The sequence below is a fragment of the Protopterus annectens genome, chromosome 9.part0 (assembly GCF_019279795.1).
Source record: "Protopterus annectens isolate FY-2018-M chromosome 9.part0, PAN1.0, whole genome shotgun sequence".
NCBI classification, from domain to species: Eukaryota; Metazoa; Chordata; order Ceratodontiformes; family Protopteridae; genus Protopterus; species Protopterus annectens.
The window spans coordinates 771,585,367-771,611,086 of NC_056743.1; the positions used below are offsets into that span (position 1 = coordinate 771,585,367).

The 25,720-nt window shown below is 35.9% G+C and overlaps 1 protein-coding gene across 1 annotated transcript in view; it reads left to right on the forward strand.

The window, feature by feature from the left end:
* Nucleotides 1–24,076: 24,076 nt before the first annotated feature.
* Nucleotides 24,077–25,720, forward strand: part of HSD17B12 (hydroxysteroid 17-beta dehydrogenase 12) — a gene marked incomplete in the record, with an annotated part of 1,530,252 nt that continues 1,528,608 nt past the window's right edge. The window contains 1 exon segment of the mRNA XM_044083399.1: nucleotides 24,077–24,343. Coding sequence (XP_043939334.1) covers nucleotides 24,172–24,343 — 172 coding nt within the window.

Genomic DNA, 25,720 nt, shown 5'->3' on the forward strand with positions numbered 1-25,720 from the left:
TAACCAACATGTTCTAGAATATGTTCCTTTAAAGTCCTAATGGTTTTGCCTACATAAAAACAACAGCATTTTGTGCATGAAGCAAGATATATAAGGTGTTTACTAGTGCAATCTGCATAAAACCTAGGATTAAAAACAAAACCATTAGACGTATATGTAAATGTTTTAGTATCTGAAATGTGTTGACATGCAGTACAATTCCTGCAAGGAAAAGTACCCAGTCTATCAGAAAAAGTACCCAGTCTATCAGAAAGAGATCTGGCACCACTGATTTTACCATAACAGAGCTGCCTCTTAAGAGACATAACATTATTAAAACAAAAATGTGGCATAACACCTACATCAGAAACAGAACTGGCTGAGGTGAGTATGGGCCAATTCCTATGTATCACCTCACAAATATCCACAGTATTACTAGTAAAAGTAATTACTGGTCTAACATAATTCCTGTTAGATACTCTAGTCCTAACGCTATGGTTATCTTTTTTAGAAAAAATGGTCTGGCTGAACCAGACCTGACTTCTCTCACATTATCCATAGCTGAATTAACCTCTCTAGCAAAATAACCTCGTACTTGTAATTCTTGTTGCAATGTACCTAAGGCAGTGTCTAAAGCCTCATTGCTGGTATGTAATCTTGAAGTCCTAAAGACTTGATTCCTAGCTATGTTCTTGAAAATGTGCAGGATGCATATTATTGCAATGAAGTAAAGTGTTTCTTCTGCAAGTTTTCCTAAACACTGCGGTTTATAACCCACTAACATCTTTATATAAATGAACATCTAAAAAGTCTATACATGTCACATGTGTTTGGCCGTGGACTCAAGGTAACTAACAAATGAGTCCAACTCAGAAATAGTTCCATCCCATAAAAAGAAAATATTGTCCACAAATCTCCTGAAAAACTTCAGTTGTGAAGAGTATCTGTGGACAGAAAAAACAAATTCATCTTCCCAGTTAGCCATTACAAGGTTGGCACAGCTATTGGCAAAAGATGTGCCCATAGCCACACCAACCTTCTGCAAATATATGCACTCCTCAAACATGAAGGCATTATTCTCCAAAATAATGTCTAAAAATGTACAAATCAAAAAAATTGTGTCATGAGAAAAATCACTGTGTCTATGCAAAAATAACCTCACTGCCTCAACACCTTCAATGTTAGGTATAACTGTGAAAAGCGTATTCACATCAAGTGTAACCAATAAACAATTAGAAACATCATGAACCAAATTATATTCATATAAGCCATGTAAAAAACGCTGTGTATCCCTACGGATAGTATCTATCTTATTAACTACAGTTTTTAAATTATGCTCTACAAAAATAGACATGGGTTCAGTGATCCACGCATTACCCGAAACAATGGGTCTTAAGGGTGGGTCACTACTGTTCTTAAATACCTTAGGTAACCCATGAATCACAGGTAAAAGGGGAGACTCAACAGTAAAGTAGTCATATAAGTCTGCATCTATCATCCTGTTCATAAGCAAATCATACAGTTCGTCACGTATATATTGAATCAACCTTTTCAAAGAGGCAGGTTGCAATTTCACATAGACACATTCATCAGACAACATAATAAACATCTTCTGTATATACAACACCTTATCAAACACAACAATGCCCCCCCTTATCAGCAGGTCTAATTTGAATACTATCATTCTGTCTTAACATTTTCAGAGCATCTCTTTAAGTATTAGATTCACAAAATGCTTATTACAATTAGAACCATGTTCAGCATATAAACTAATAATATCCTGTTCACATTTATTCAAAAACAACTCTATAGATGGTAAAAAAACTGGGATATAATACATTAGGTTTCCTGTATAAATTAGCACCACTGTCAGCAGGAAAAATGTTTTTTAACATGACATTACCAGCAAATAAATGCAGTTATAACATAATTTCAACAGGATCTGCTTTAAAGGCAGGTATGAAGGAAAGTCCATGGTTCAAAACACCTGCTCAGCTGTAAGCTGAACAGAAGAAAGGTTGAAAACGAATGTGTTCTCAGCTGCTTCCACCCGTTTCTTGTCCGTTCCTACTTCATAGGATAATTTCCATTTCCTCTTCTCTCCCCATGGTGGAAAATCCTTGAAGGCCACTGGCAACAATGGAAAAGGAGCTGGTGTTACTACGGGGCTTGCTGAATGTTTATGTTTAGCTCCTTGGCTCTCAATTACATCTACAGATGGCCCAATCACTTTCAGCTGAAACAGAGGCCCCTGGGGCTTCCAATGATGTCATCACGCTCACAGACCGCAAAGAGGTGTTTCTAGCCTCTCGTTCAGAAGATTGACAAGCAGGTTCATTCACAATTACTGAAGGGGTGTGTCTATCAACAACAGAAACTACATTCAACTTAAAACTCTTGTTTTTATTAATCTTAGGTGTTTCACTCAAAACATTACTGTCATCGTTTGGCCAAACAAAAATATGGCCTTTACTAAAGTCATGATTCAATTTTTTTACCCTTCAGTGCTTTCAGTTTACTTTCATAAACTGACACATTAGTAAAAATCTCATCATATACAAGTCAGGTACATCTCTCAAAGTCATTTCTTTAAGGAGGACATCAACCTCTTTGGACAAATCATCCTCCATAGGTTTTAAAAAGTTAATCAGTAGGGCATATTAGTTGAAACTAAGCTCTGTATTTAACTCCTGCCACTTCCATAGCAGGTCTGGATAAGCAGTTCCTTGTGTAGGCATCCGCAGTACTCTTAAGCCTCTGGGCACTAGCTTAAAATGCAAACAGGCTTTAAAATGAAGTCGCTGCCATTGGTATCATTTGAGTCTATATAACTTATTCTCAAGCTCTTTAAGTCTATTGGCAAAAACTCAGAGTCAGTAATACTTCTTCACAAACCTCTCTATTCCCTAAATTCAGGGCAAATAAAGGGTTCTTATCAACATGTATCAAACGTTGTAAGGATCCTTACCCTCTTTAGGTATTGCAGCTACCACTGCTTTCTTCCAGGACAGTGGCACTTCTCCTCCTCTTAAGATACTGTTAAACAAAACCTTCCAGGTCTTTACCAGTTTTTTTTCTTCCTACCTTCCAAACTTCCACAGAATACCATCTGTTCCTGGGGACTTTCCTGTAGATTGGTTACACATCACAATTTTGATCTCATCTCTTCCTATCCTGTTAGTAATTAAGTCTCAGCTAACTCTAACCTCAGCATATTTAATTCTTCCATATACATTTCCATTTGTATCTTTTCTTGATTTTCATATTTCTCTGCTTTATAGAGACTCTCATAGAATTTCCAAAATATTTCTAATACCTCTACAGGATCTTTTACCTTCTTTGTTATAGGCTCTGTAAGTTTGGCAACAGCCCTTTCTAGTTTCTGTTGACTGAGTCATTGTACTAAAAGTGTTTGTGCTCTAGTGTTATTATTAAAAAACAGTTGCTTAACAGCAATCTTTTCTAAGCTTGTGCATATTAACGAGCTAATCCCTTATTTTCTACCTAGCATTCTGCAGTTGACCCTCTTCATTTTCTGTGACATTCCCCTATTCTGCAATAATTTAACATGTCAGTCCCTCTAAATAATTCTTGTTACTTCTTAACCATAACTCCCTTTCTTTTATTTCCACTCTATTTTTTAAAATCTACTTTAATTTTATCCCACTCCCTAGCTATAGTTTCAGAAAAAAATTATATCCTCTCTAATAGCGCCTGAATAATCTCCATTACCCATTCCTTAAATTCCTCCCTTTTTAACAGATAGTGGGAATTTGCCAATGTCTCATTTTTATTTCCTTACTTTGTTTTTATTTTAGCTATTATTGGCACATGATCTGAAATGGTTATTGGGTGGGTATCAAAAGACCTTCAATTAAATGCACATGTTGCTGAGAAATGTAAATTCTGTCTAGCCTAGTCCACTTTTTATATATTGGGGAATAATATGTAAATTCACTCTGAATTCCTATTACTGAATTCACATATTCCATGACAAATGTTTTCATTAATTTCTTCAAATATCTACCCTCCTTTGTTATATTTTTCCCCCAGACACATCTTTACTGCTGCAAATCAAATTCCAGTACTCCCCTATCAGTACTATTCCTTGCTGCAAATTGATTATTTCTCCCAGAATTTTCTTAAGCTCCATAATAGCAGTTATACATGGAATGTACATACATGCTAGTAGCCCCTTAGCCCTACAAATCTGCCCTTATTATCTTTTTATCTTCTTCTATCACTATTGGAGCTCCTCTTGCAATTAATGTAATTAGTCATGTTTTCTTTTGTCCCAGGTATTCAGATGAATTACCATCCCGAAAACCTTTCTTTATTAAATTAACATGTTCAGTTCTTTCTAAGTGTGTCTCCTGTAACATAGCTATTTGCACTCTACATTTTAACATAGTTAAATACAAACAAGAAAGAGTAGTAAACTGTGAGGCCATTTACATTTAAAGACATTAAAGAAAGCATCTTTGTATTAAAAAGTTATAATTCCCACCTTTTATGTATAACACCTCTTTTTTTAAATTTCTAGTTCCAGCTTTTGTGTTACATACATACACTGTTTGGCAGGTTGAACTTTTATACAGTTGTTTTTTGTCATATACATTTGAACCTATATCACATGTTATATCTTTTGTTTTATTGAAAGCCCTCAAAAAACACACCTCCCAATACCCCACTAAAACCTATTAACTTAATATATACAAAGCTATGTATACCTTGAAATATTGAAGTTTTACCCTCCTAGTAGGAACAAAAGTCCCAAAGTACAGCAACCACAGCAAAAAAACTCCAGTTGTATGTAACCACAATTAGAATGGATAGCCAGATTTACCAAACACTCTTTATTAAAACAAAAAAGAAAGCTTCTCTAGCGCTAGTACATCAGTCCATCCATTCTACTTGTGGTTACATACAAAATACCCAAACTGACAGCCACACTCACAGACTTGAATTAACCAAGATAGGTCATCTATGCTAAGGTGCATGTTGCAGCTGGTGCTTCTACTAAGTGCTGATTGGTTTTGTATTGTCTTTATAGCCCTCCCAGCTGGGAAAACCCCTGAATGCCTTCAGAGAACATTATATACCTTAGAAAAACACCTGAATGCTTTCACAGAACATTATCTCCCAGCCAATTTCTCTTTTCTTTTTTTTCCTCAGCCAGTCACTTTCCACTAGACTGTAGCCAGTTTCTCTTTATCATATTGTCTCCATGGAAACATGAAGACCAGCTGCAAAATTGTTACTGAGCATACATATATTTGCTATAAAAAGCCTCATAATATTCAATGTTCTTTTTCATTTACTTGCTCTCTCTTAATCAATCTAAGGTCTTTAATCCAGTCATTTTGCCATGCAAGAATGAGAAAAAGCATATTCATTTTTATTTTATCATGCTTTTTAACCATGCTTTTTTGAATACATTGCAGTGCCTACATTTCTTAAAACTGAAACATGAGAGAGAGAGAAAGAGAGAAGGGAGAAAAATAAAAAAACAGCAGCACCTGTTTACAATCCCCATTACACTTAAAAATAACTGAAATAAAATACTGAATAGCATGTAAAGAAAACCACATGCCAAAAATTGGTACTATTTAAGAAAAAAATCTTTACTTAGTTAACATTCTCCCTCTTCTTCCCCTCCTCAAAGCACTTTTCCCAAACATTAATTATATGAAGTAGGGCGTATGCTTTAGAGTCCCCTACAAGTCCAACAGATTCTGAAAAAGTCCAGCATTACCAAATGTTCTTGTTCTGTCATATTTCATAAATATAATTATTGCATTGTATTCCCATATTAAGTTACTTGTTTTATTACTGTTAATCTCCGAAATCCTGTCTCTACTTAATTTCCAGTGTACTCTTGATTCTTCTAGCCAACTCTCATGCTCCCTTCATTCTCTCCAACATTTTCCATTGACAAATTTGGAAAGGTTTCACAGGTACAGTCCCTCTGTGGTCTGACAGCATGCATCCTCGCTACATTTTTCGTAATGTAGTAAAAGGACAGATAACTAGAATTTCTAGGCTGTGTAGTAAACAGGAGGATCTACACACTCTGGTTGATTTCCAAAAGAGTTGTCTCATTAGTAGAGGTTATCCTGTTGATTTAGTTGATGACTTAACATCATCAACGCTTGGGACATATACATATGTTAAAAAAGGAGGTTTTACTAACAATTTCAAGAGTAAAGAAGTAAGCTTGCCATTTAGCATTAAATATACAAATGATATACACCATATTATGGATGTCATTAAGAACAATTGGAAAATCCTTCTACTTGACTCAACCCTAGCACAGATAGTAGGTAGAGAACCTACTTTTAGATTTAATAATAGCTTGACTTTAAAAAGTCTACTTTGTAATGATAAAATGGATGTTCGACACATAGATATTAGGTCACGATATAAGAAGGGAACTTATCCATGCACCAAATGTAGCATGTGTAGTTATATATCAAAAACTCAGTCATTTGAAGTACCAGGAATAGACATGACATTTACACCAACTTTCTATGCGACATGTGATTCCACAAATGTTATCTACTTAGCCACCTGTGAATTATGCGATGCCTACTACGTAGGTATGACGTCAAGAAGGCTTAGGGATCGCATATACAATCATGTCTACGACATAAGGAAGGAGAACACTAGTAACGCATTGGCTAAGCATTGTCAGCAGTTCCCCAAACACTGTTTTAAGTTTAGGGTCATTCAGATTGTACATAATAATATGAGAGAAGGTGATATCGTAGGGTCTCTTGAACTCCATGAGCTGAGATGGATTTTTAACTTTAGGTCTCATATTGAACCTGGTCTGAATCTAGCGGTTAGCATCCGACCAGCTCTATTAGGAGATGGATGAATCTTTTGCTCTTTTTAGGTATTGGTTTTAGTTTCATTACTTACATAAATAATAATATTGTATATAGTTGATGAACTAGCATTACTGATTTATTTATTTAACATAGTTATAAGTTTATAGTGAGATTATTTATTTCATTTCATATACTATCAATATTTATATATCTTTATAAATAATGATTAAAATACACATTTTATGGAGATTTAGATATAATGCATTATATTAATACCGCCATGACATTATCAGTGATTTATTAACTTTTTTAATAACACCAGTACTACTTTTACAGCAAGTATTGTAGGAAAAAAGACAGGTTTATGAATTTATTTCTGGATATGAATTTTTGAATGTATTATTATTTTGAGATATGCAATCTGAATCAGTGTTTGTTTTATGTTGACGGAAGCTCTTGGCTGTTTTAAAAAAACGTTATATTCTGTATGTTAAAGATGTTCTTCATATTTAAGCATGATGTTACTCTGATAATATCTCTTTAAATGACTTAATAAGCTCCTTTAATTGGTGATAGAATTGATTAATTAGGAGCATTTTGATATATAAAGGATGAATTTTAATTAATTGATGTAACCTGATGAAGCGCGCCATGGTGGTGCGTGAAAGCGCTTGTTCTCTTTTTTAAAATAAACTGTTTTATACTCATCGTGGTGGTTCCCTGCAGTTTTTTACATTAGACTTGAATTAATCTAAAAGATAGGTCATCTATGCTAAGGCGCATGTTGCAGCTGGTGCTTCTACTAAGTGCTGATTGGTTTTGTATTGTCTTTATAGCCCTCCCAGCTGGGAAAACCCCTGAATGCCTTCAGAGAACATTATATACCTTGGAAAAACACCTGAATGCTTTCACAGAACATTATCTCCCAGCCAATTTCTCTTTTCTTTTTTTTCCTCAGCCAGTCACTTTCCACTAGACTGTAGCCAGTTTCTCTTTATCATATTGTCTCCATGGAAACATGAAGACCAGCTGCAAAATTGTTACTGAGCATACATATATTTGCTATAAAAAGCCTCATAATATTCAATGTTCTTTTTCATTTACTTGCTCTCTCTTAATCAATCTAAGGTCTTTAATCCAGTCATTTTGCCATGCAAGAATGAGAAAAAGCATATTCATTTTTATTTTATCATGCTTTTTAACCATGCTTTTTTGAATACATTGCAGTGCTTACATTTCTTAAAACTGAAACATGAGAGAGAGAGAAAGAGAGAAGGGAGAAAAATAAAAAAAACAGCAGCACCTGTTTATAATCCCCATTACACTTAAAAATAACTGAAATAAAATACTGAATAGCATGTAAAGAAAACCACATGCCAAAAATTGGTACTATTTAAGAAAAAAATCTTTACTTAGTTAACATTCTCCCTCTTCTTCCCCTCCTCAAAGCACTTTTCCCAAACATTAATTATATGAAGTAGGGCGTATGCTTTAGAGTCCCCTACAAGTCCAACAGATTCTGAAAAAGTCCAGCATTACCAAATGTTCTTGTTCTGTCATATTTCATAAATATAATTATTGCATTGTATTCCCATATTAAGTTACTTGTTTTATTACTGTTAATCTCCGAAATCCTGTCTCTGCTTAATTTCCAGTGTACTCTTGATTCTTCTAGCCAACTCTCATGCTCCCTTCATTCTCTCCAACATTTTCCATTGACAAATTTGGAAAGGTTTCACAGGTACAGTCCCTCTGTGGTCTTTATATTACCAGAAGAACAAGAAGCAGAATCTCTATTTCACAGCTTACGTTTTGTTGGACAAACTTTTGTATTTCCTCCTTAACGTGTACATCAAAAAATGATTTTATCCCTCCAGGGAAGAATACCTTGAAGACAGCTGGATACAGCCATTTGAATCTCACACCTCCATCTCAACATTCCCTGAACAGTGGAATAAATTAGCTCTTCTTCTGTCTGGTGTACAATGAGTAATCATTCTCCACAAACACTCTGCTGTCTCCCACTTTTAGTACTTTGTCCTTCTGCCACAGTTTTGTCAGAATCAACTCCTTCTGCTAGTAGGATAGCATCTTTACTATTAAAGGTCTAGGTTGCTTTCTTATAGCCAGGCTTGGAGGATACACATGATGTACCCTTTCAACTAACCACTCCTGCTGTGGATTACCAGTCTAGTTGCTTATTTTATGCTTTCATAAAATTAATGCAGCCTGTTCCATCCAGCTTCTCTTGTATAGGTAAAAATCTCAGGTTTTCCCTACATGTCTGTCCTCTAATTCTATTATTTTTTAAAACATCTCTTCCTGAGCAGTCTCATATTCAGCCAGTCTTTATTTTGACCTCTGATTTTTGTAGCTTTATCATCTCATCTGAATATCTGTTTAAAGCTTCTTCCATTTTTTCCAGCCTTTTATTTGTGCTGATATACTCCTTCAGTGTTTTGCTTATTTTAGCCAGGTCTGTATGCAGTTGTCTTATATCTTCTTGTATGGTACTGGAAGTCATGTCTGAAGGTTGCATTGCATTTTGTTGAACAGCTGCAGAAACTTACCCAGTCAGTGATTCTTCCTCAGTTTTTGTAGCTGATTTTTTCCAGGTCTTCTGTATTTCTTTATTCCTGGCATCCAGGCAATGCACTTACTAGCCAGTTACTGAAATTTACCCATAAACACAAGTCTACTGGCCTTTTGTGCTAAGTTTCTGTTTTCACACTGGGAGAGCTAAAAACAAGCTGTTACTCAATGTGCAGCCATCTTGGAAGTGCCCTAGAAGCAGCAACTTTAACCTGTGTTCATACTTTTACATACTACTAGAAACTATATTCTTTCTTCAAGTCTAAAACAGGCTTTGATAGGGCCGTTCTCTGTGTGTTCCTGAACCCTTCTCCTTCCATTACTCAGTTATTTTAAGCCCTGGTGATCTACCCATATAGCTAAGTCTACTGCTGCAGTGATCAGTATGAAGAACACAGTATAGTTGTGTAAGTAAACTTTCCATAACAATAGATGTTTGAATAATCACTGCTGCAGTAGCAGGCTGACAAAAGTGATACTGAGAATGGGAATACCTTTATTTTCATAACTCCCCTATCCTCTTAGTGCCTTCACCTGTAACACATTTCTTTCAACCATTGTTCACCACCAAGTTGGTACCCCATCCCCATGGAACAAATACCAATGTCATGGCTTATTATGACACTATGTAACATGGTGTGAAGACCACAATTGTTCATAGGTTCATAGGTTCATAGGTTCATACCAGGCTATCTGCCCGAGGGCATTTATAAGCCTAGCCCATAGTTTTGTGGCTTAAGCCACCCCTTTTGTATGGGGAACTATACCCATTATTTTGCTGTGCCTCTGTCTAGCAGTGACACTGAGTTAATCCCTGGAGTATATCTGCGATCTCCCATCCATTGGTCAAGATTTCTCTTGAACAAGGTCAGCGAGGTGCTCTGCCTCACATATACCGGGATTTTGTTCCACAGCATAGGGAGTCTCTGGGTGATGAATCTATCCCTCCAGCACGTCCTATTAATAGCCGTGTTGAGGTTTAAGTCTCCCGCCCTTGTGGCTCTGACAGATCTAGATTTTTTGAGGTGAAGCATATTCATCAACTCTGGGTTTGACATGGCCTTGTATGTCAGGCAAAGGTCACCTCTGAGCAAGCGGTAAGCGACTGAATAGAGCTGGAGTTCTTTCAGTCAGGCAGCATAGGACAGATTTTTGAGACCCTTTATCCTTTTGGTGAGGAACTTTTGTGGCCTCTCTAGCTGCTGCAAGTGTCGGGTCAGATACATTCCGAATGGGGCATTGTACTCAATCATTGGTCTGATGAGTGATGAGTATAGGGAGACTATGACCTCCCTTGATCTAGATGTGAATCCCTTCATGATGAGGTGGGCAATGTAGAAGGTCTTCCTAACTACTTTAGCTACATGGGTGTCAAATGACAGGCTACTGTCAACCTGGGTCCCCAGGTCCCTGATAACTTCTTCTGTGCTCAGAGGATTACCACCTATATGGTAGCTAGGGGTAACCTTGTTTTTCCCGAAGGGTATGACTATGCATTTTTGGCATTTAACTTTAGGCCATGGCTCTGTTGGTAATGTTTTCATGTTAAATCCTATAGGCAAATCGTTTTTCATGAAATAAGCAAATATAAAATCACAAATGTACAAAGAAGGAGCTTCTGTGTATAGTTTGCATGTGATTGAATTTCCATCAGTAAGTCTACATTTCAATGGCAAGATCCACCTACTTGTTCTCCATTTAATCAGAAAGTAGACATAGTACCCAATATGGATGATAGGCAGCAAACTGTGCAACTACCTTTAACTTCGACAGAATACAAAATATTTCTACAATTTTTTTTATCAAAGCCTTACTTGGTACTTCTTCATCTGCCAAAGAAAATTCAAGCATGGCATTTTTGGGGGAAGGGTTTGGCATAATGTTTAAGGATTTCACATCATAGGCACAAGGTGCAGGGTTTGATTATGATCCAGGGTTACTGGCTAGGCTTAACATGGCCCTTCAGGGAAGTTAGCCTAATATTCACCTATGAACCCTATAAGTGAAATCGACAGAATCTTCGTGCATGAAACCTGGGAGAAAAAAAGAGTCATGAACCTCCAATAAACGTCTACAAGGGGCTGAACACTAGGAGAAAAACCAACAGCCACAGGCAGACAATGGGAAAAATGTGGTCAATTTGTCTATTATCTCTCAACTGATTTGCAAAAGGCTATGATGAAGGAACGTACTTTTGTAGCTTCACGTCCTGGTGACATTAGCAAAACATTAACTGATTTGAGACTTTTTGCTCAAAGTTTGAATTTGAAGTTGCTTTTACATAACTCTAATGGGAACAATTTTTCTTTGAAATGCTCAAGTTGTTTTAATCCTGTTAGCCCACTGATTATGCAAGCTTTTCAAATCATGTGTGAACAACAGATTTATGAACTTTTTTGTTGGTAGGAAATATTACAATTTAAAACAAAGTATTGCAGTCAAAAGATGGCAAGAAGACGATGACATCATTGTTAAACAGGCTGATAAAAGTGGTGATACTGTGTTAATGAATAAGATCAATTATAATATATGAATGAACTATTAAATGACACAAATACCTTTTCTGTGACACTAATAAGCACCCAGTACTTGACTTGAAATCAGTTGAGAACTCAGTGCTGCAAAAATAATTTTTATTCACAAGGAGTTAAGTTCTTTCATCCCCTGAAATTAGGACTTCATCAGGACAAAAAAAATCAGCCTCTATCATAATTATATAACACATTCAATTAAATAAAGAGCCAATCACCACTGATTTTTTGCATATTGAATTAACCAATAAAACAAGTTAAAATAACTTGCTACCCATCCATTTTAAAAAATACATACATTCGATAAAACAATATAAATATTTAAAAGCATAAAAAACCTTATATTTTGAAAATAAATAGCAATCAAAACTACAAGAAGAATTATAAGGAAACTGCCTGGGAAACCTATAACTTTGCTGCCCTTAATTTCAACAAGCTGGTTATAGAGACAGCATCATTCAACCCTGATTTCTTGCTGGCATTCAACCACATTTGCCATAACAATTCCCTGTACACTAAAGTACATTCCCGGGGACCACCCCATGGGTTTCTAACCACCTCTTCCAAAAAAAAAAAAAAAAAAAAACATTTTTTATTCCCCACACAGGCAATATTATGTCTATATAGGGCATTTGAGAAACAAAAATCACAAAATGGCAAATATCTAACTCCCACAGTTTTATAATTAAAATTTTGATGAAACCAAAAAGTATAATCTGTACTTGATAATCTAATGACATCCCCCTCAAATAAAACTACATTGTCTACAAGCTCCATACTTCATAGTACCTTTCTTTAGAACACTACCACAATATCCACTATATAAATTGCTTTTTCAAGTTTTTCTTTTAAATTACTGAACCTCTTATAGCCAAATAAAAGCTGAAAGCTGACCACCCACATTCTCCAGTTATTCAGGGTTGTTTTCAAAAACCTTCCAGTTACCTCTAATAAATGTTTATACCATTGCTGTCATAACCAAACTTAAACAACATGCTATTTTCAAAATGAGTGCTCAAATTCATATATCTGTTATCTTTTTAGTGTCATTTTACCATCAGGGAGACCCTTATACAAAAGAGGGTAAAATTTGACTTTTCTCCCCCTATTAATTTCACTATGGATGTCATTCAAGATATTCTTTGTGTATTCCCTTTCAATGAATATATGCTTTAGTGCTTACAGTTTCTTACTGTAGATCCTTGTCATCAGAGACAGTCCTTGCCAACCAACCATTTGGCCATTTACCAAACTTCTCTGCTTAAAAGGGGTGAAAATTATTAAAATGTAAATAACTATTACAGCATGTGGATTTTCTATACAACTTGGATTTAAATGTATTCATACTAAAATCTTTAATTAGTAATACATGCAAATAATTAATAATTTGAGTGAAAAATTTATAGGTAAACTTCAAAAACCTAGCAGTGCTATTAATGTAAATAAATTAATCCCTTTAAGGAGCTTTCATCACTCCAAAAAAAAAAAAAAAAAAAAAAACTATCACCCAAAATATTCAAATAAGTAACTGGAGCAACCTTTAATCATATGGATGGGAAAATAGCTATCCCAAGATTTACTATAATTCTTTGCAGTACAGACTCACCCTCTGTTTGATGGCATCTCTTTTAATAAAGAACTCTGGATAGACTTGAACCCTTGGACTTTTCTATGTGTGACAACTTGTTCCTGTGTTGAACACTGCACAGTTCTTTTAAGTCAAACTCTGTACACTGTAGGATACATTCCCTCTCTTCTTACCCAAAACCTTTTTTTCATATTCTTAAATTAAGAAACACTGCATGTGACATTTAAATCAGTATTATGGATAGATTGAAACACTTTATTATTACTTTGCATGGAATCTATAATAGTTGTAACCATAAACTGAAATCCTCTGCTAAATGTTCTTGACATTACTTTGCAAAGAATCAAATACTTTTTAAATAATAGCTCAACATACCAATATTTACTGTATTTCATAACATTCAGTATATAAATAAACCAATTTTTAGCACAAGATCTTTCGTGCAGTTTTTATGCAATCATTTCCCAGTTCTACCCTACAAAAAGGCTTACAATTATTCCTTGGAGTATTCACTTTGTAATCCTTTTTCTGTTATATGGCTTAAATGTTACCATTTATGCTTCAGCCATCTCAGTTTCTTCAAACCATATGGGTTGCATCCTGCATGCTTTCTTGTTGGGATACAAATGTAAATCTTTCTAGATGGTTGTATGGGCCTCCTTGAATTTTGAAAGACCAGGTGTGAACTTGCCATGCTGGAAAACATCTTTTTTCCTCTAGTATTGGGCTAGGAGCAGAACTTTCAGCATCCTGCTTTTCAAGCTTTCAACAGATTGAGAATCAGCTTGGTTTAATATCTTTTCTCAATTTTAAGTAAGTTCACTACATTTTTGAAATTCATGTAAGTAAGATGACAGTCCCTCTTCATATTTCTCAACTATGTAGGTATGAGCACTAGGGCTTTGAGGAATAGGATTAGAGAATATATATTATAGTAGCAATGGGGACATGAGGAGTGCTAAAGCCAAACATATTATAGAAGAAAATAGTTCTCATGATTTTTCATTTATGACACTGCAAATTGTACCTGTTTCTGTGAGGTTAGGTGACAACAGGAATGCCTTGGAAAAACTTGAACAAAAATGGATCACAGGTAAGATATATGGCATCAATTAAGCTGTCACTTAAACCATTTTTGAGAGATAGGACATTAACTGTGTATAGTTGAGTTTTTTATTATTTTTCATATTTTACATTTCTTCTGTATTTTATTTTTTACTACTTTTACATTTGTTAGTATAGTTGTTTAGTATTGAAACTTTTGTTCTCATAATGTTTTTATTTATATTTTTTTAGTTTTTTCTCTATGCTAGTTTAGGTTAAGAAGTTTGCTGTAGTCAGATGTACTATGGTTTTGTTAGCATCATGGCAGTGTGCTCATTTTCACAATGAATTTTATTACTTTAGAACGAGCATTTAGTTCAGCTTGATAACAAGCTCTATTTATGTCTATATAGTGTTATAGATTTTTTTAAGAGTGTGCTTATTCATTTAGTGAAACTTGTTTGATACAGAACTAACATTGTAGTCATATATAGAACTATTTAGTTTTCTGTTGCTATGGCAACAGGTAATACCATTTTCCCATATAGGCCTTCTTGTGAGATTTGGCAATAAGGAGGAAGCCATGGACCTTGGAAGCATGGCGAGTTCATAATGGTATGCCTTAAGGTTGTGTATAACTTGATTATGTTTGTATAGCGTGTAATTAGATTCTTTATAGATATTTCTCAAGGAATTCAGACTTTCTTTTTAAATATGATGATATTATATTTATCAGGATTCATATAACAGACAGTAATCTGACTCAGGAGATTTGTGAAGGCATTTATGATTCAACACCAATATCTGGAAAGTTTTTAATAGCAAATGAAAAATGTATGAATTTAACACATTGTTTTTTTTTTGTTTATGCTTAGATACATTTTGGGGGGTGGCCATGGTGGTGCAGCGGTTAGCGTTGCCACCTTACAGCAAGAGGTTCTCCGGTTTGATTCTTGGCTGGGGTGCCTTCTGTGCGGTGCCTGCATGTCCTTCCTGTGGTCGTGTGGGTTTCCTCTGGGTGCTCCCGTTTCCTCCCACATCCCAAAGACATGCAGTAGGTGGACTGGACACTCTAAATTGGCCCTAGGTGTGAGTGTGTGCATGTGTGTGCCTTCTGTGGAAGGTTGGGTGCCAGGTTGGCAACTCGACACCGTAAAGCTCCACTGCCAGTCATGGGTGGACAGATGATCTGCTGTGGCGACCCCTAACTGGGAAAAAGCCAAAAGAAGAAGATGCTTAGATACATTTTGGGACATGCATATTTATACTAGATGTAATGCAGTATATTTAACTGAGGAAGTCTTAAGGTTTGCATTTAGTACTTGCATGTTACATTTTGACATATGCTGCTGCTTTTAAGATTTTTACAATTTTTAACATGTTGATTTTTCATAATAACCGACAAGAGTATCATAAAATTTACTATTATATATTGAATGAGATTTTGATGCTTAAAGTTCTAATTTTGAGTAATTAATTAATTAATGATTTTAAGATGTGATTGGACAAGGTGTTTTTTTTTTTTAAAAAGGGGAGTTTATGAGAGCATTTTACATCTGGTGAAGGGTAGTGGTAGTGCGCAAAAGCGCTTACACTCTTTATATATCATTTGTTTGAATAAATGTGATTACTTTGATCCTGTGCTGGCCCTTTGCCTGTCTGAATGCATTGGATTAGGGCTGCATGCTTACCACCACTTTGGGGCCCTTTTGTTAATGTGCAGCTGGACTTTGTCCAGATGCCAAAGGTCCATAATTTACAGTATACATCGGTGGTGGTATGCATGTTTTCTGCATGGGTGAAAGCTTACCCATGCCACAAAGCAGATTCTGTAACAGCTGTTAAGAAACTTATCTTTGAGCCAATACCTAGATTGGCTGTACTTTGTACTATAAATAGTGATGAGGGCATCCATTTTAATAATTCGCTGACGAGAGATCTTGACTAACTGTGGGACAGTGATCTGGATTAGCAATGTGTGTCAACAGGACCCTTAAAAATAAGATTTAGAAGACTTCTGCTGAAACAAATCTTAAATAGTCAGAGGCACGTCCCTTAGCATTAATTAGTATGAGTATATAAACTACTACAAGGAGATTAATATTGCATAGGGGCTGAATAGGGAAACCCATGGCCCTTCCAGATACTGTCCCATGTCAAATGACATTAACTCCAACAGATGATGTTATATTGCCTTACTGCATAAAACGTATTTCTTCCAGTAGTGCCACACAACTGTACAAGAAGCTCTTCCTCAACCTTCTGACCAGCCCTGTCATCAACTGTGGCCTGGTCATTGGGTTTATGTTAAAACTTTCCAGAGAAAGAACTGTGAGTCTGATGTATAAAGGCCCTTTGTAGGTCCTGCTGTCTACCTTTAACTGCAATCTGGCTGCGCAGGGCTACCATTCATCACACTGTAGAAAAACATGTTGTGTGGGAGGTCCAGATGAATCATTTTTCAAAGAAAGAAGATCGAAGCACGAAGCATAAATCATCTGCCCCAGTGAAGGATTAAAAGGCAAAATCAACTCCGATGTCAGTCTGTGATGAATCCAGTGGCAACATGGTACTTTTACTTTGTTTTGGTTGCAGTTTCCTTTTATAGACTGGTCAAGAAAATAGTCTCCTGTTGGTTCTTCAACAGTATGCTGTTAACTTAAATGTGACAAACTGTTGGGTGTGTTTGCATATACCTCATCATTCTAAAGCAGTGATTACCAGGATTCCAATCCCGACATCTGAACAATAACTTAGTGACATTAACTTGGCATAATGTGACTGACTTTTCAAAGATCGTCTCTCTTCAGCTTGTAACCACAAATCATGGAGATGCATGTTAGGTCAGAAATGGGACTGTACCAGTGAGAATCAGCAGATACAATGATACTAGTTATGAAAGTATGTTGAACTCTTTATACTTAAAAAGAAAAAATATATATGACTGGTGGCATGGCATGAGCATGATAGAAGATTGTTACCAAATTTGTGCTGATCGTTCCTACCCATGGTTGCCTACTAACTGGTCTGGATGTTTTTTGGGCTAAACTCCTGCTATTCAACATTTCAAAAACCCTACAGCAGGCAGACTGACAAATAAACAGGCAATTCACTGGGCAGATCAAGTATTTTCAGTCTTTACTCTTGGGTATGGAGTGCAAAGGATAATGCTCAAAATCACCATGTTTGCTCAAATTCTTCAGGAGGTAGCAAACCATACTTTACATCACATCAGGATGGCAAATCGAGAAATGACTGAAATTCGAACTATGGTATTACAAAATCGGCTGGCACTCCACATAATGCTAGCTGCCAAGGGGAGGGTTCATGTGCCCTCATAGGAAATAGTTATATTACTGACTATCATGATGAACAACAAAAGTTAGCCAATTTCATGGAGCAAAGAGCCAACATCTGGACAATACAACTAAACAGTGGACACTTCCTGGATGGTTGGGCAGTGCATTTGGTAACTAGTATATTACAAGGTATCATTAAAAGAGTAATACCAATTATTGTAGTTTTAATATTTTCTGTTCCAACGGCTGTGATTAAGCATTTTGTAATCACACCTGCATGCACAATGTCATTTATCTAATGAAGAACAAATCACTGAAAATGATGAATATTATGATGCCAAGGCATATTTTATTAAATTAAGAAGAATCAAAATAATTGTGGGCGACACTCAATATTAGAACAATTTATGGAATGTTATGTCTCAGGTTTATTCTTCACAAAATACATATTAATGTGTGGTTTCTTCACAAAAGAGTCAAACAAACTTCATAGTATGTTTACATCAAATGAAAACTGAAAAACAGATGCATTACTATGCAAGACAGTTTCATATAAGTAGTTGGCTTTACATTTTAAATGTCGTACAATTGCATTATTTCCATTATTAAACAGTAGTGTACTGACAGCTAAATTGAAGGCAAAGTAGATGCTGAAGAAGTTAATGGATGTTATATTTAAAAGTTAGTTAAAAGGTGTCAGGTATCTGTGGAAACCAGATTAAACAGTACACTCTGGCCTTCCCAGGCTTGGGGATGAGTCTTTGCAAGGAAGTCTGTGTGATAATGTGCACTGGAACCAAATGTTACAGAGTTGAAGGCCATTAAATTACAGGTGGCCTGTGTGTTAAGAAGGCATATGTTCACATGAAGCTTTAAGCGAGGACATAAAATATTTTAAAATTAAATAATTTGTTGAAAGTAATGTAACAAAAAATATTTTAAAATTAAATAATTTGTTGAAAGCAATGTAACAAAAGAGTTCTACATGCATGAAATTGATAGGAAAGTTTACAAAAAGTCTCTCTTTTGTTCTTAGACTGATCTGAAAAATTTTAGTAAGCAGTCTCCCAGCGCTGTTTGTGGAATAAACAAGTACTTTGCACATCCTGAAGTGTTATTCTTGTCTCAAGACTAAAAGGTAAAACTCTCATTTATTTGTATTTTTTAACAACTGAAAAGTAATAAATTTACTGTAATACCAACAGCATTAATTGCATATTTTGCTAACATTGTACATAAAATGAGATTATAATGTTGCAGTTTTCTTGAAACTTTTTTTGCATTTCAAAATAAACTTTGTAGCCATTTAATACAATATATATTACTCAGATTGCTTGTGTTCTATGTAAATATAATGCTATTAATACAAAATATGAGTTAGCCCAACATTTTCCAAGGTCAGCATTAAACTAATTTTTTTCTTCAATATAGCTTTAATGCAATTTAAAATGTAATTATAGATGGCAGAGCTGCATTAACCAGAAACATAACTCTTGGCTCAACAGTGCTCGGTTGTGCTGTGTCCCCATAACATTTGTAAATTTTTGACAAAGCAATGAGGACAATTACTTAATAACTGTATCAAAAATAAGAATACAAAAGTTTTATTCATTAAAAATGCATACATGTATATAAATACTCTTAATGGGTTAAGCTTCTACATGAATAATATATTAAGGATAGGGAAGTGTGAATCATCACATTTGTGCAGTTTCAAGATGTGACTTGGTTCCTGAATGCAAAGTTTTACAAGTCAAAATGTCAAAAATCACTGTGAACATATGCACCAGTTCTGCAGTCTATGTACACTTGTCTGTCTTCTATATGGTACAGTCCAAGTACAAATGGCAAGATTCAAAGTAAAGCTGTACTTCATCTCAAGAATAAGGTGAACTAAGCACATGATGCAACAAGTAGTAGTTTAAAACAAGTGTAGAGCAAGTTCAAGCTTGCTGCAGTCTGCAAAACATGGCAACAAGCAATTTAGAAAAATTACTGTGGATCTAAAAAGCAGTGCTGAGCAACACATAGTTTGAGCTATTAACATTTTCAGTTTCATGCATACAATGGATGAAGCATACATTTGGGTGGTTGCCACAGGTTCCCCGTGCAGCAGCTGTAGCAATTTCCATTACCCAGTGGTTATTAGTTTACTTATGATAATTAAAAACTACCGTATACACTTCAAGCTACTCTGACAACTGCAACCCTGCTGTAACATCAAACATGCTGCGGGCAGTGACTTGCTCAGTGAGGCACAGTAGCTTAACACAGCATGTCAAAATAACTTCTAAATTATTCATGAGCCCTGGTTATTACTTGCATCATAGGGTTCACTTTCAGCATCACAGACAAGCTCTAACCTTCATAAATTTACAGGTTCGGCAAACAAGGTCATGGCCCATTAGCTATCAACAAGCACAAGGCCCTGGAACCCATGTTTAAAATTTACAGGTACTCACATCATCTTTCAATTCCTTCTTGAAGAAGGTATAAATGGAGGGGTTGAGTTTAACTGAGAGGAAGTGCATTCCATAGGTGTGTATGTCTTTGAAATATGAAGTCTCATCAAAGCACTCAACCTCCAAAATGTGAACATTACTGCTCATAATCTGGAATAAATGGGCAAAATGTGAAGCGCTTACTAAAACTTCAACTAGGAATCTCACAGGATGGTTCAAATGCATTATTTTAGTACTGAAATATATTAATTCTTCAATATTAATATTTTACATTCACTGTCAAGTGTGGAATTGTGAGGAGCATTGACCTTTTAGAAGTCAAAATGAGGAATGCTGCCCAGTATGAGGTACACTTGAGAAACACTGAAATGGGTATATTTGTCACATTTCATAGTATGATTGACAATTTTGTGAGAATGCACCTCCTCTTGTTTTCAGTCACCAGTGGGTATGCTAAAGAAAGACTTTCAAAATAAATAAACATTAGATTGATAGACTGTAACAGTGCAGTAAGTATTTTGGGTTTTAGCATACTTAAATCTTGTGTGCTGATTATTTAAGATTAGTAAAAATAAATATGGGATAGCTCAGTTTTAAAAATTGCTGCTTCCCAGAACTTAGTTCTTTGGTTTGCTGGCTGTTGTGCATGTCCATGTCCTTTGCATTTTCCAAGTGGGGTTTCACAGCATGCTCCAGTTTCCTCCTGCATCCCAAATGCATGCATGTAGGCAAACTGGTGATCCTCAAAACTGCCTATAGGTGTATATATGAAATGACTGCATGCTTCCTGTAATGAACTGGTGCTCCTTCTATTCTTATCTTGTACCCACTAAATACAGGAATAGGCTATTTAGCCCTGGACACACTGGACATGATAATGCAGGCATCAAAAAATGAATGTCTGAATCCATATTCAGCAACAAAGAAGAAAATGAACAATTTAGTATTGTGGGGTTAGATATGTTACATTGACTATACGTTGACATAATGCTATGGCTATCCTACAGTGTATCAGAGGGAAAAAGTTACCACAGTGACTTTTGATGACAAGTGAAACTGACAACAGCAAAAGTAAAACACAAAATGAAGCAGAATGACATGAACACAAAAGGAGGAGGTCATGCAAAAACGGGACACTAAGATAATGAAAAAATAAAGCTAGATAGTTTGGATATTATGGTATTTTGTCAATGAGTATGTTTTGCCAATATACAAGATCTTAAAACAGTGGTGAAGAAAGGACACTCAAGATAACCAGCATGATCCATACACTAATAGGAATTATTTCTAAATTAAGCTACACAGTAGATGCAAGCAGTAGCAGACATTTGTAAGCAGTACCATACATTTAGGGAACACAGTTGTGGAAATGTATATGCTGCAAACTGGTAAGATCCATGAACTGTTACAGTATTTAAAAACAACGTCCCTGACTTAGACAGAAGAGGCTGATAACTATGCCAAAACTTACAAGTTACCCTGTTATACCACATAGTAAAAAACTATGAAGCAGTAACACTGTTCAGATTGGTCAGCCTCAGGATGCTCAGCAGTAAGGCCTGCCCATGAAGTCTGTCAATGCCAACTACATGGCCAGCTATCAGTAATGATGTACCACCAACAATGTATTCCATATTAGTTTGAAGTTCGTACACACACAAGATTGGGCAACCATGAAACCAGCACTTTAATTCTGGGCTCACCACATCTCATAAGTAAGAAAATACCCCCCTGGCAGAGACTTTTTTTTTTAGAAAGATGGTGTTAATCAGTAAAGGAAACCATGCCACAAACTCCATGGCACCTCCTAGAAGTGACTAATGTTGCAATTTTACTTATAACCTCAAGTTGTTTTTGACTGTTCCACCTAAAATTAGGGGGGGGGGAGCAGCATATTACTGTCCAAATATTGCCAATACACACTACAGAACTGCCCTCATGACTACTGTTCCTTACAGAAAAAAAAAAGGAATTTTTGAAAGTGTAATCCTATTTTGGCCACATTTACTTCTACCATAGAAGATACTGCTCTTCAGAAGTAGCGCAGCTGTGAGTTGCACTGCATGAAAAGTGCTGTGTGGTTAATATTAATACAACCTACTGGAAATACAAGACTTACTACTGAAACTTCCAGAATTCAGGAAACAAAGGCAAGTGCAAAAGTGCAATCTTCACAAAATAACAGGAAAATTTGATGATGTGTATTAAAAGCTTGTTTAGAATGGGGGGGGGGGGGGTGCCCCCTGCACTTTCCAATGTGGAGAGTGGCCCCTCCCAAATATTTAAAACTCTGATATTGTTGCACCTTGGAGAAGTGGGAATATTCTGCTATACAGCAATTTCATACTTGGTAGTTCCCTGTAATCTACAAATTCTCACAGTGCTCAGTTTTACACTACATGGTTCTCCTACATACAACAGGAACCCTGGTGCCATTGTAGTTTTGGGCAGATTTCTCAAAATGTTTTCGACAAAAGTATGAAATCATGGCAACTTTTCAAATACTCGTGCTTTTGGTTTACAAAGTTGTTACAATGAAATATCAGGAGTTAACGTACATCTGAACTAAAATATGTCTCTAACTATGAGTACTGTCATTTGCTTAGTGTCGACTAATCCAGTCTTTACTCAGACCCAACTCTGAGAATTATCCCTTCTACTCTTATTCCCCCTTCACCATTCTAGTTAAAAAAAAACCTTGGTGCAAGAACTTACTCTTCTACATTACTCATCATATTTACTCAATCCATATACCCCTCCTCATTTCACCTCCTTTTTCTCATCTCTATCTCTTCTGTCCCTTGTTTCTCTACCACCACCACTGCGGTCATTCAGCCTTCGTTATTACATTAAGGCACTTCCTTACAAAGGGTGATTTTTTTAACTATCCATCAGTTACTGTTCAGCCCGTTTTGCTTATACCACAAATACAGCGGCGTGGTACAGTGTATTTCCTATACCTTGAAATTGTGTGTCGTCTTTATGTTCTGGTGTGCTCTTTTGTCATACCAGAGCAGAATCTGAAAACTATAAACACTAAGTAAAAGTTATACGACGGAGAAATAGTGCTTTACGTTTGGCGTTTGCATCATACCTCTAAACCTCTTAAATAAAAAAATCTGGACAAAGCCATAATAAAGGAGAACAAACGCCCCAAAATGTAGACGCTTTTTAAATGTTGCTCTTACAAATTTAGAAAGTTGATGGAAAAACAGGTTTTGTATTAGAATATTTTTTTATGAAGAATAGAAAGTCTGAATCTCAAACATCTTTCATTATTTTCTGACAATTCCTCAAAGACTTGCCAATGATTTGCCAGAAAACCACAATTTTACTAGAAACAGGCAAAAATCTGGACATTCTGCGAAAATGTATACAGTTGAGAGGTATGGTTTGCATTAAAATGTTAAGGCAACAGTAAATATGGTTATGAATTAGGGTTAGGAGCCTATGTAAGCAGACTTAGCTCAACTTTAAAGGAAACATTCGGCAAATTACAAAAGACAACCACCTTTAAGAGGTGCAACTCTTTTTTATACTAAAACCAATTAAAAAGCTATCCTACATAAACCGAAACACTATTTGATTCCGCATTTACTTGCATAAGCACACATGCATTTCAATGAAATACACTAAAAACATATAACATTTGTCATTGATAACCTATCAAAACCAAATTAACTGCACTATTTAGCACACACAGTCCACCGTGTCTTCACGTTTATACGACAGAATAACGTGACGTGATGACGTCATAAAATCTAGCTTCTCAAGAACTAATCCCCATTGTAGTCAGTACTCGTGTTAAGTTGGTAGACTGTTGCAGTCGTTTCGTTCTTTACCATGTACTTTCTAGGGGATGTTCATTTGCCATACGTTCCTTTCTTCTACTATCTGGGAGTGGGAATTACTGCGTATTTTTTCTTGCAGGCTGTTTTTAAGCTCTTTGTTGGCCTGAGGGTTTGGGTTGTGGGGAATGGAACATTTGTCAGTCCGTGTTACGGCAAGTGGGCAGGTGAGTCAAAGTGCATCGCATTGCGTGCTGGACAGGGCTTGATTTCTAGGTGTTTTTTTTTTTCTGGCTTGCTGAGATATAATTTTTGGAGCGTGGACAGATCTCTCAGTTGTCCAGCTTTTTGCTTCATATTTTTGGTCTTTTCCTAATAACATTTGTGGTCTTCTGCTAAATTATGTAGAACTGAACTCCCAAAAATAATGATTTACAGTTGAGTTTCAGACTTCATACCCGTAAGAAAATGCATGCTAACACACATCCTGTTGTTCTAGTAACTTTTTACGTTTGTAAAAGAAGTATTTAAAAGGTGTCCCTATTTTGGTCCTTTGTACCCCAATTATTTTAGGCTTTGTCTAGATTTCTTTGGCAAAGAAGTTGAGGGAAATGGTCCTGATTCAAAATGAGTTCTGTTCTTCCTAAAACTGTTCCCTTTTTTGACAAAAGGTGGTGGAGTATCCCCCAACAAGCAATGACAGACTTTTATAGTACTTCAGTAAAGTATGTCCGTGCATACCCTTTTATTCTCTTGGCTTTCCTGGACTGGAAAATAGTCCTTAATCTGGGTAAGCTGTTTGTCCCTTATTATTTTTTTACTTTAATTTATCACCAAAATACGTCGTAGCAGTTGTTAAAATGATGAACAAAGAAGCCCATACTGGTAAAGAAGGTTTGTAAACTGGAAGATCCCATTGTTGCCAAAGTGCATCATATTGGTCCCCTGCAGGTGTTTAGGTGGTTATTTATTTTTACATACATACACACACGTATTCATATATAAAATTATATGTGTATATTTATAAATGGATGTATAAAATTGGTTAAGTAGACTGATCTAGGGACTTTTCCATGATAGAAAAGACGATAAGTTAAAAATGAACTTCGGAGTACAGAGAAAAGAATACAAATATATAAACGTCCGTATAAGTACAGAATTGTGTGTAACCATATTGCAAAGCTCACGGCACAACAATATATTTACAGTGCAATGGGCCAGGATTCAGTTTGTTGATGTGGCATGGTTGTACAAAAAAAAGGGGGATGAGGTTACTTATATTTGCTTCAGTCTTGTTGTCTTAGTAGTATCAAACTAAGCCTTAAATTTTAGAATGGAGCCATCAGTACATTAGAATCTAAGAACTAGTGTACTGTTGCATTAGACCGTGCCTGTTCAAGCATTTGCATTTACTTTCTTTGAACAAGATGGTCTCTTGACTATTTTCTTGAAAGTCTGCAGTTGGCTTATATTCCTAATGCTTTCTGGGAGTTAGTGCCAGCTATACGGAACAGTTTTTCAGGAAGCTCTTTCACCCATTATTTGTAGGTGTATGGTAATTGTTTCTAAACAGTAGCCATAATTTAATATTTTGTAGACGAGTG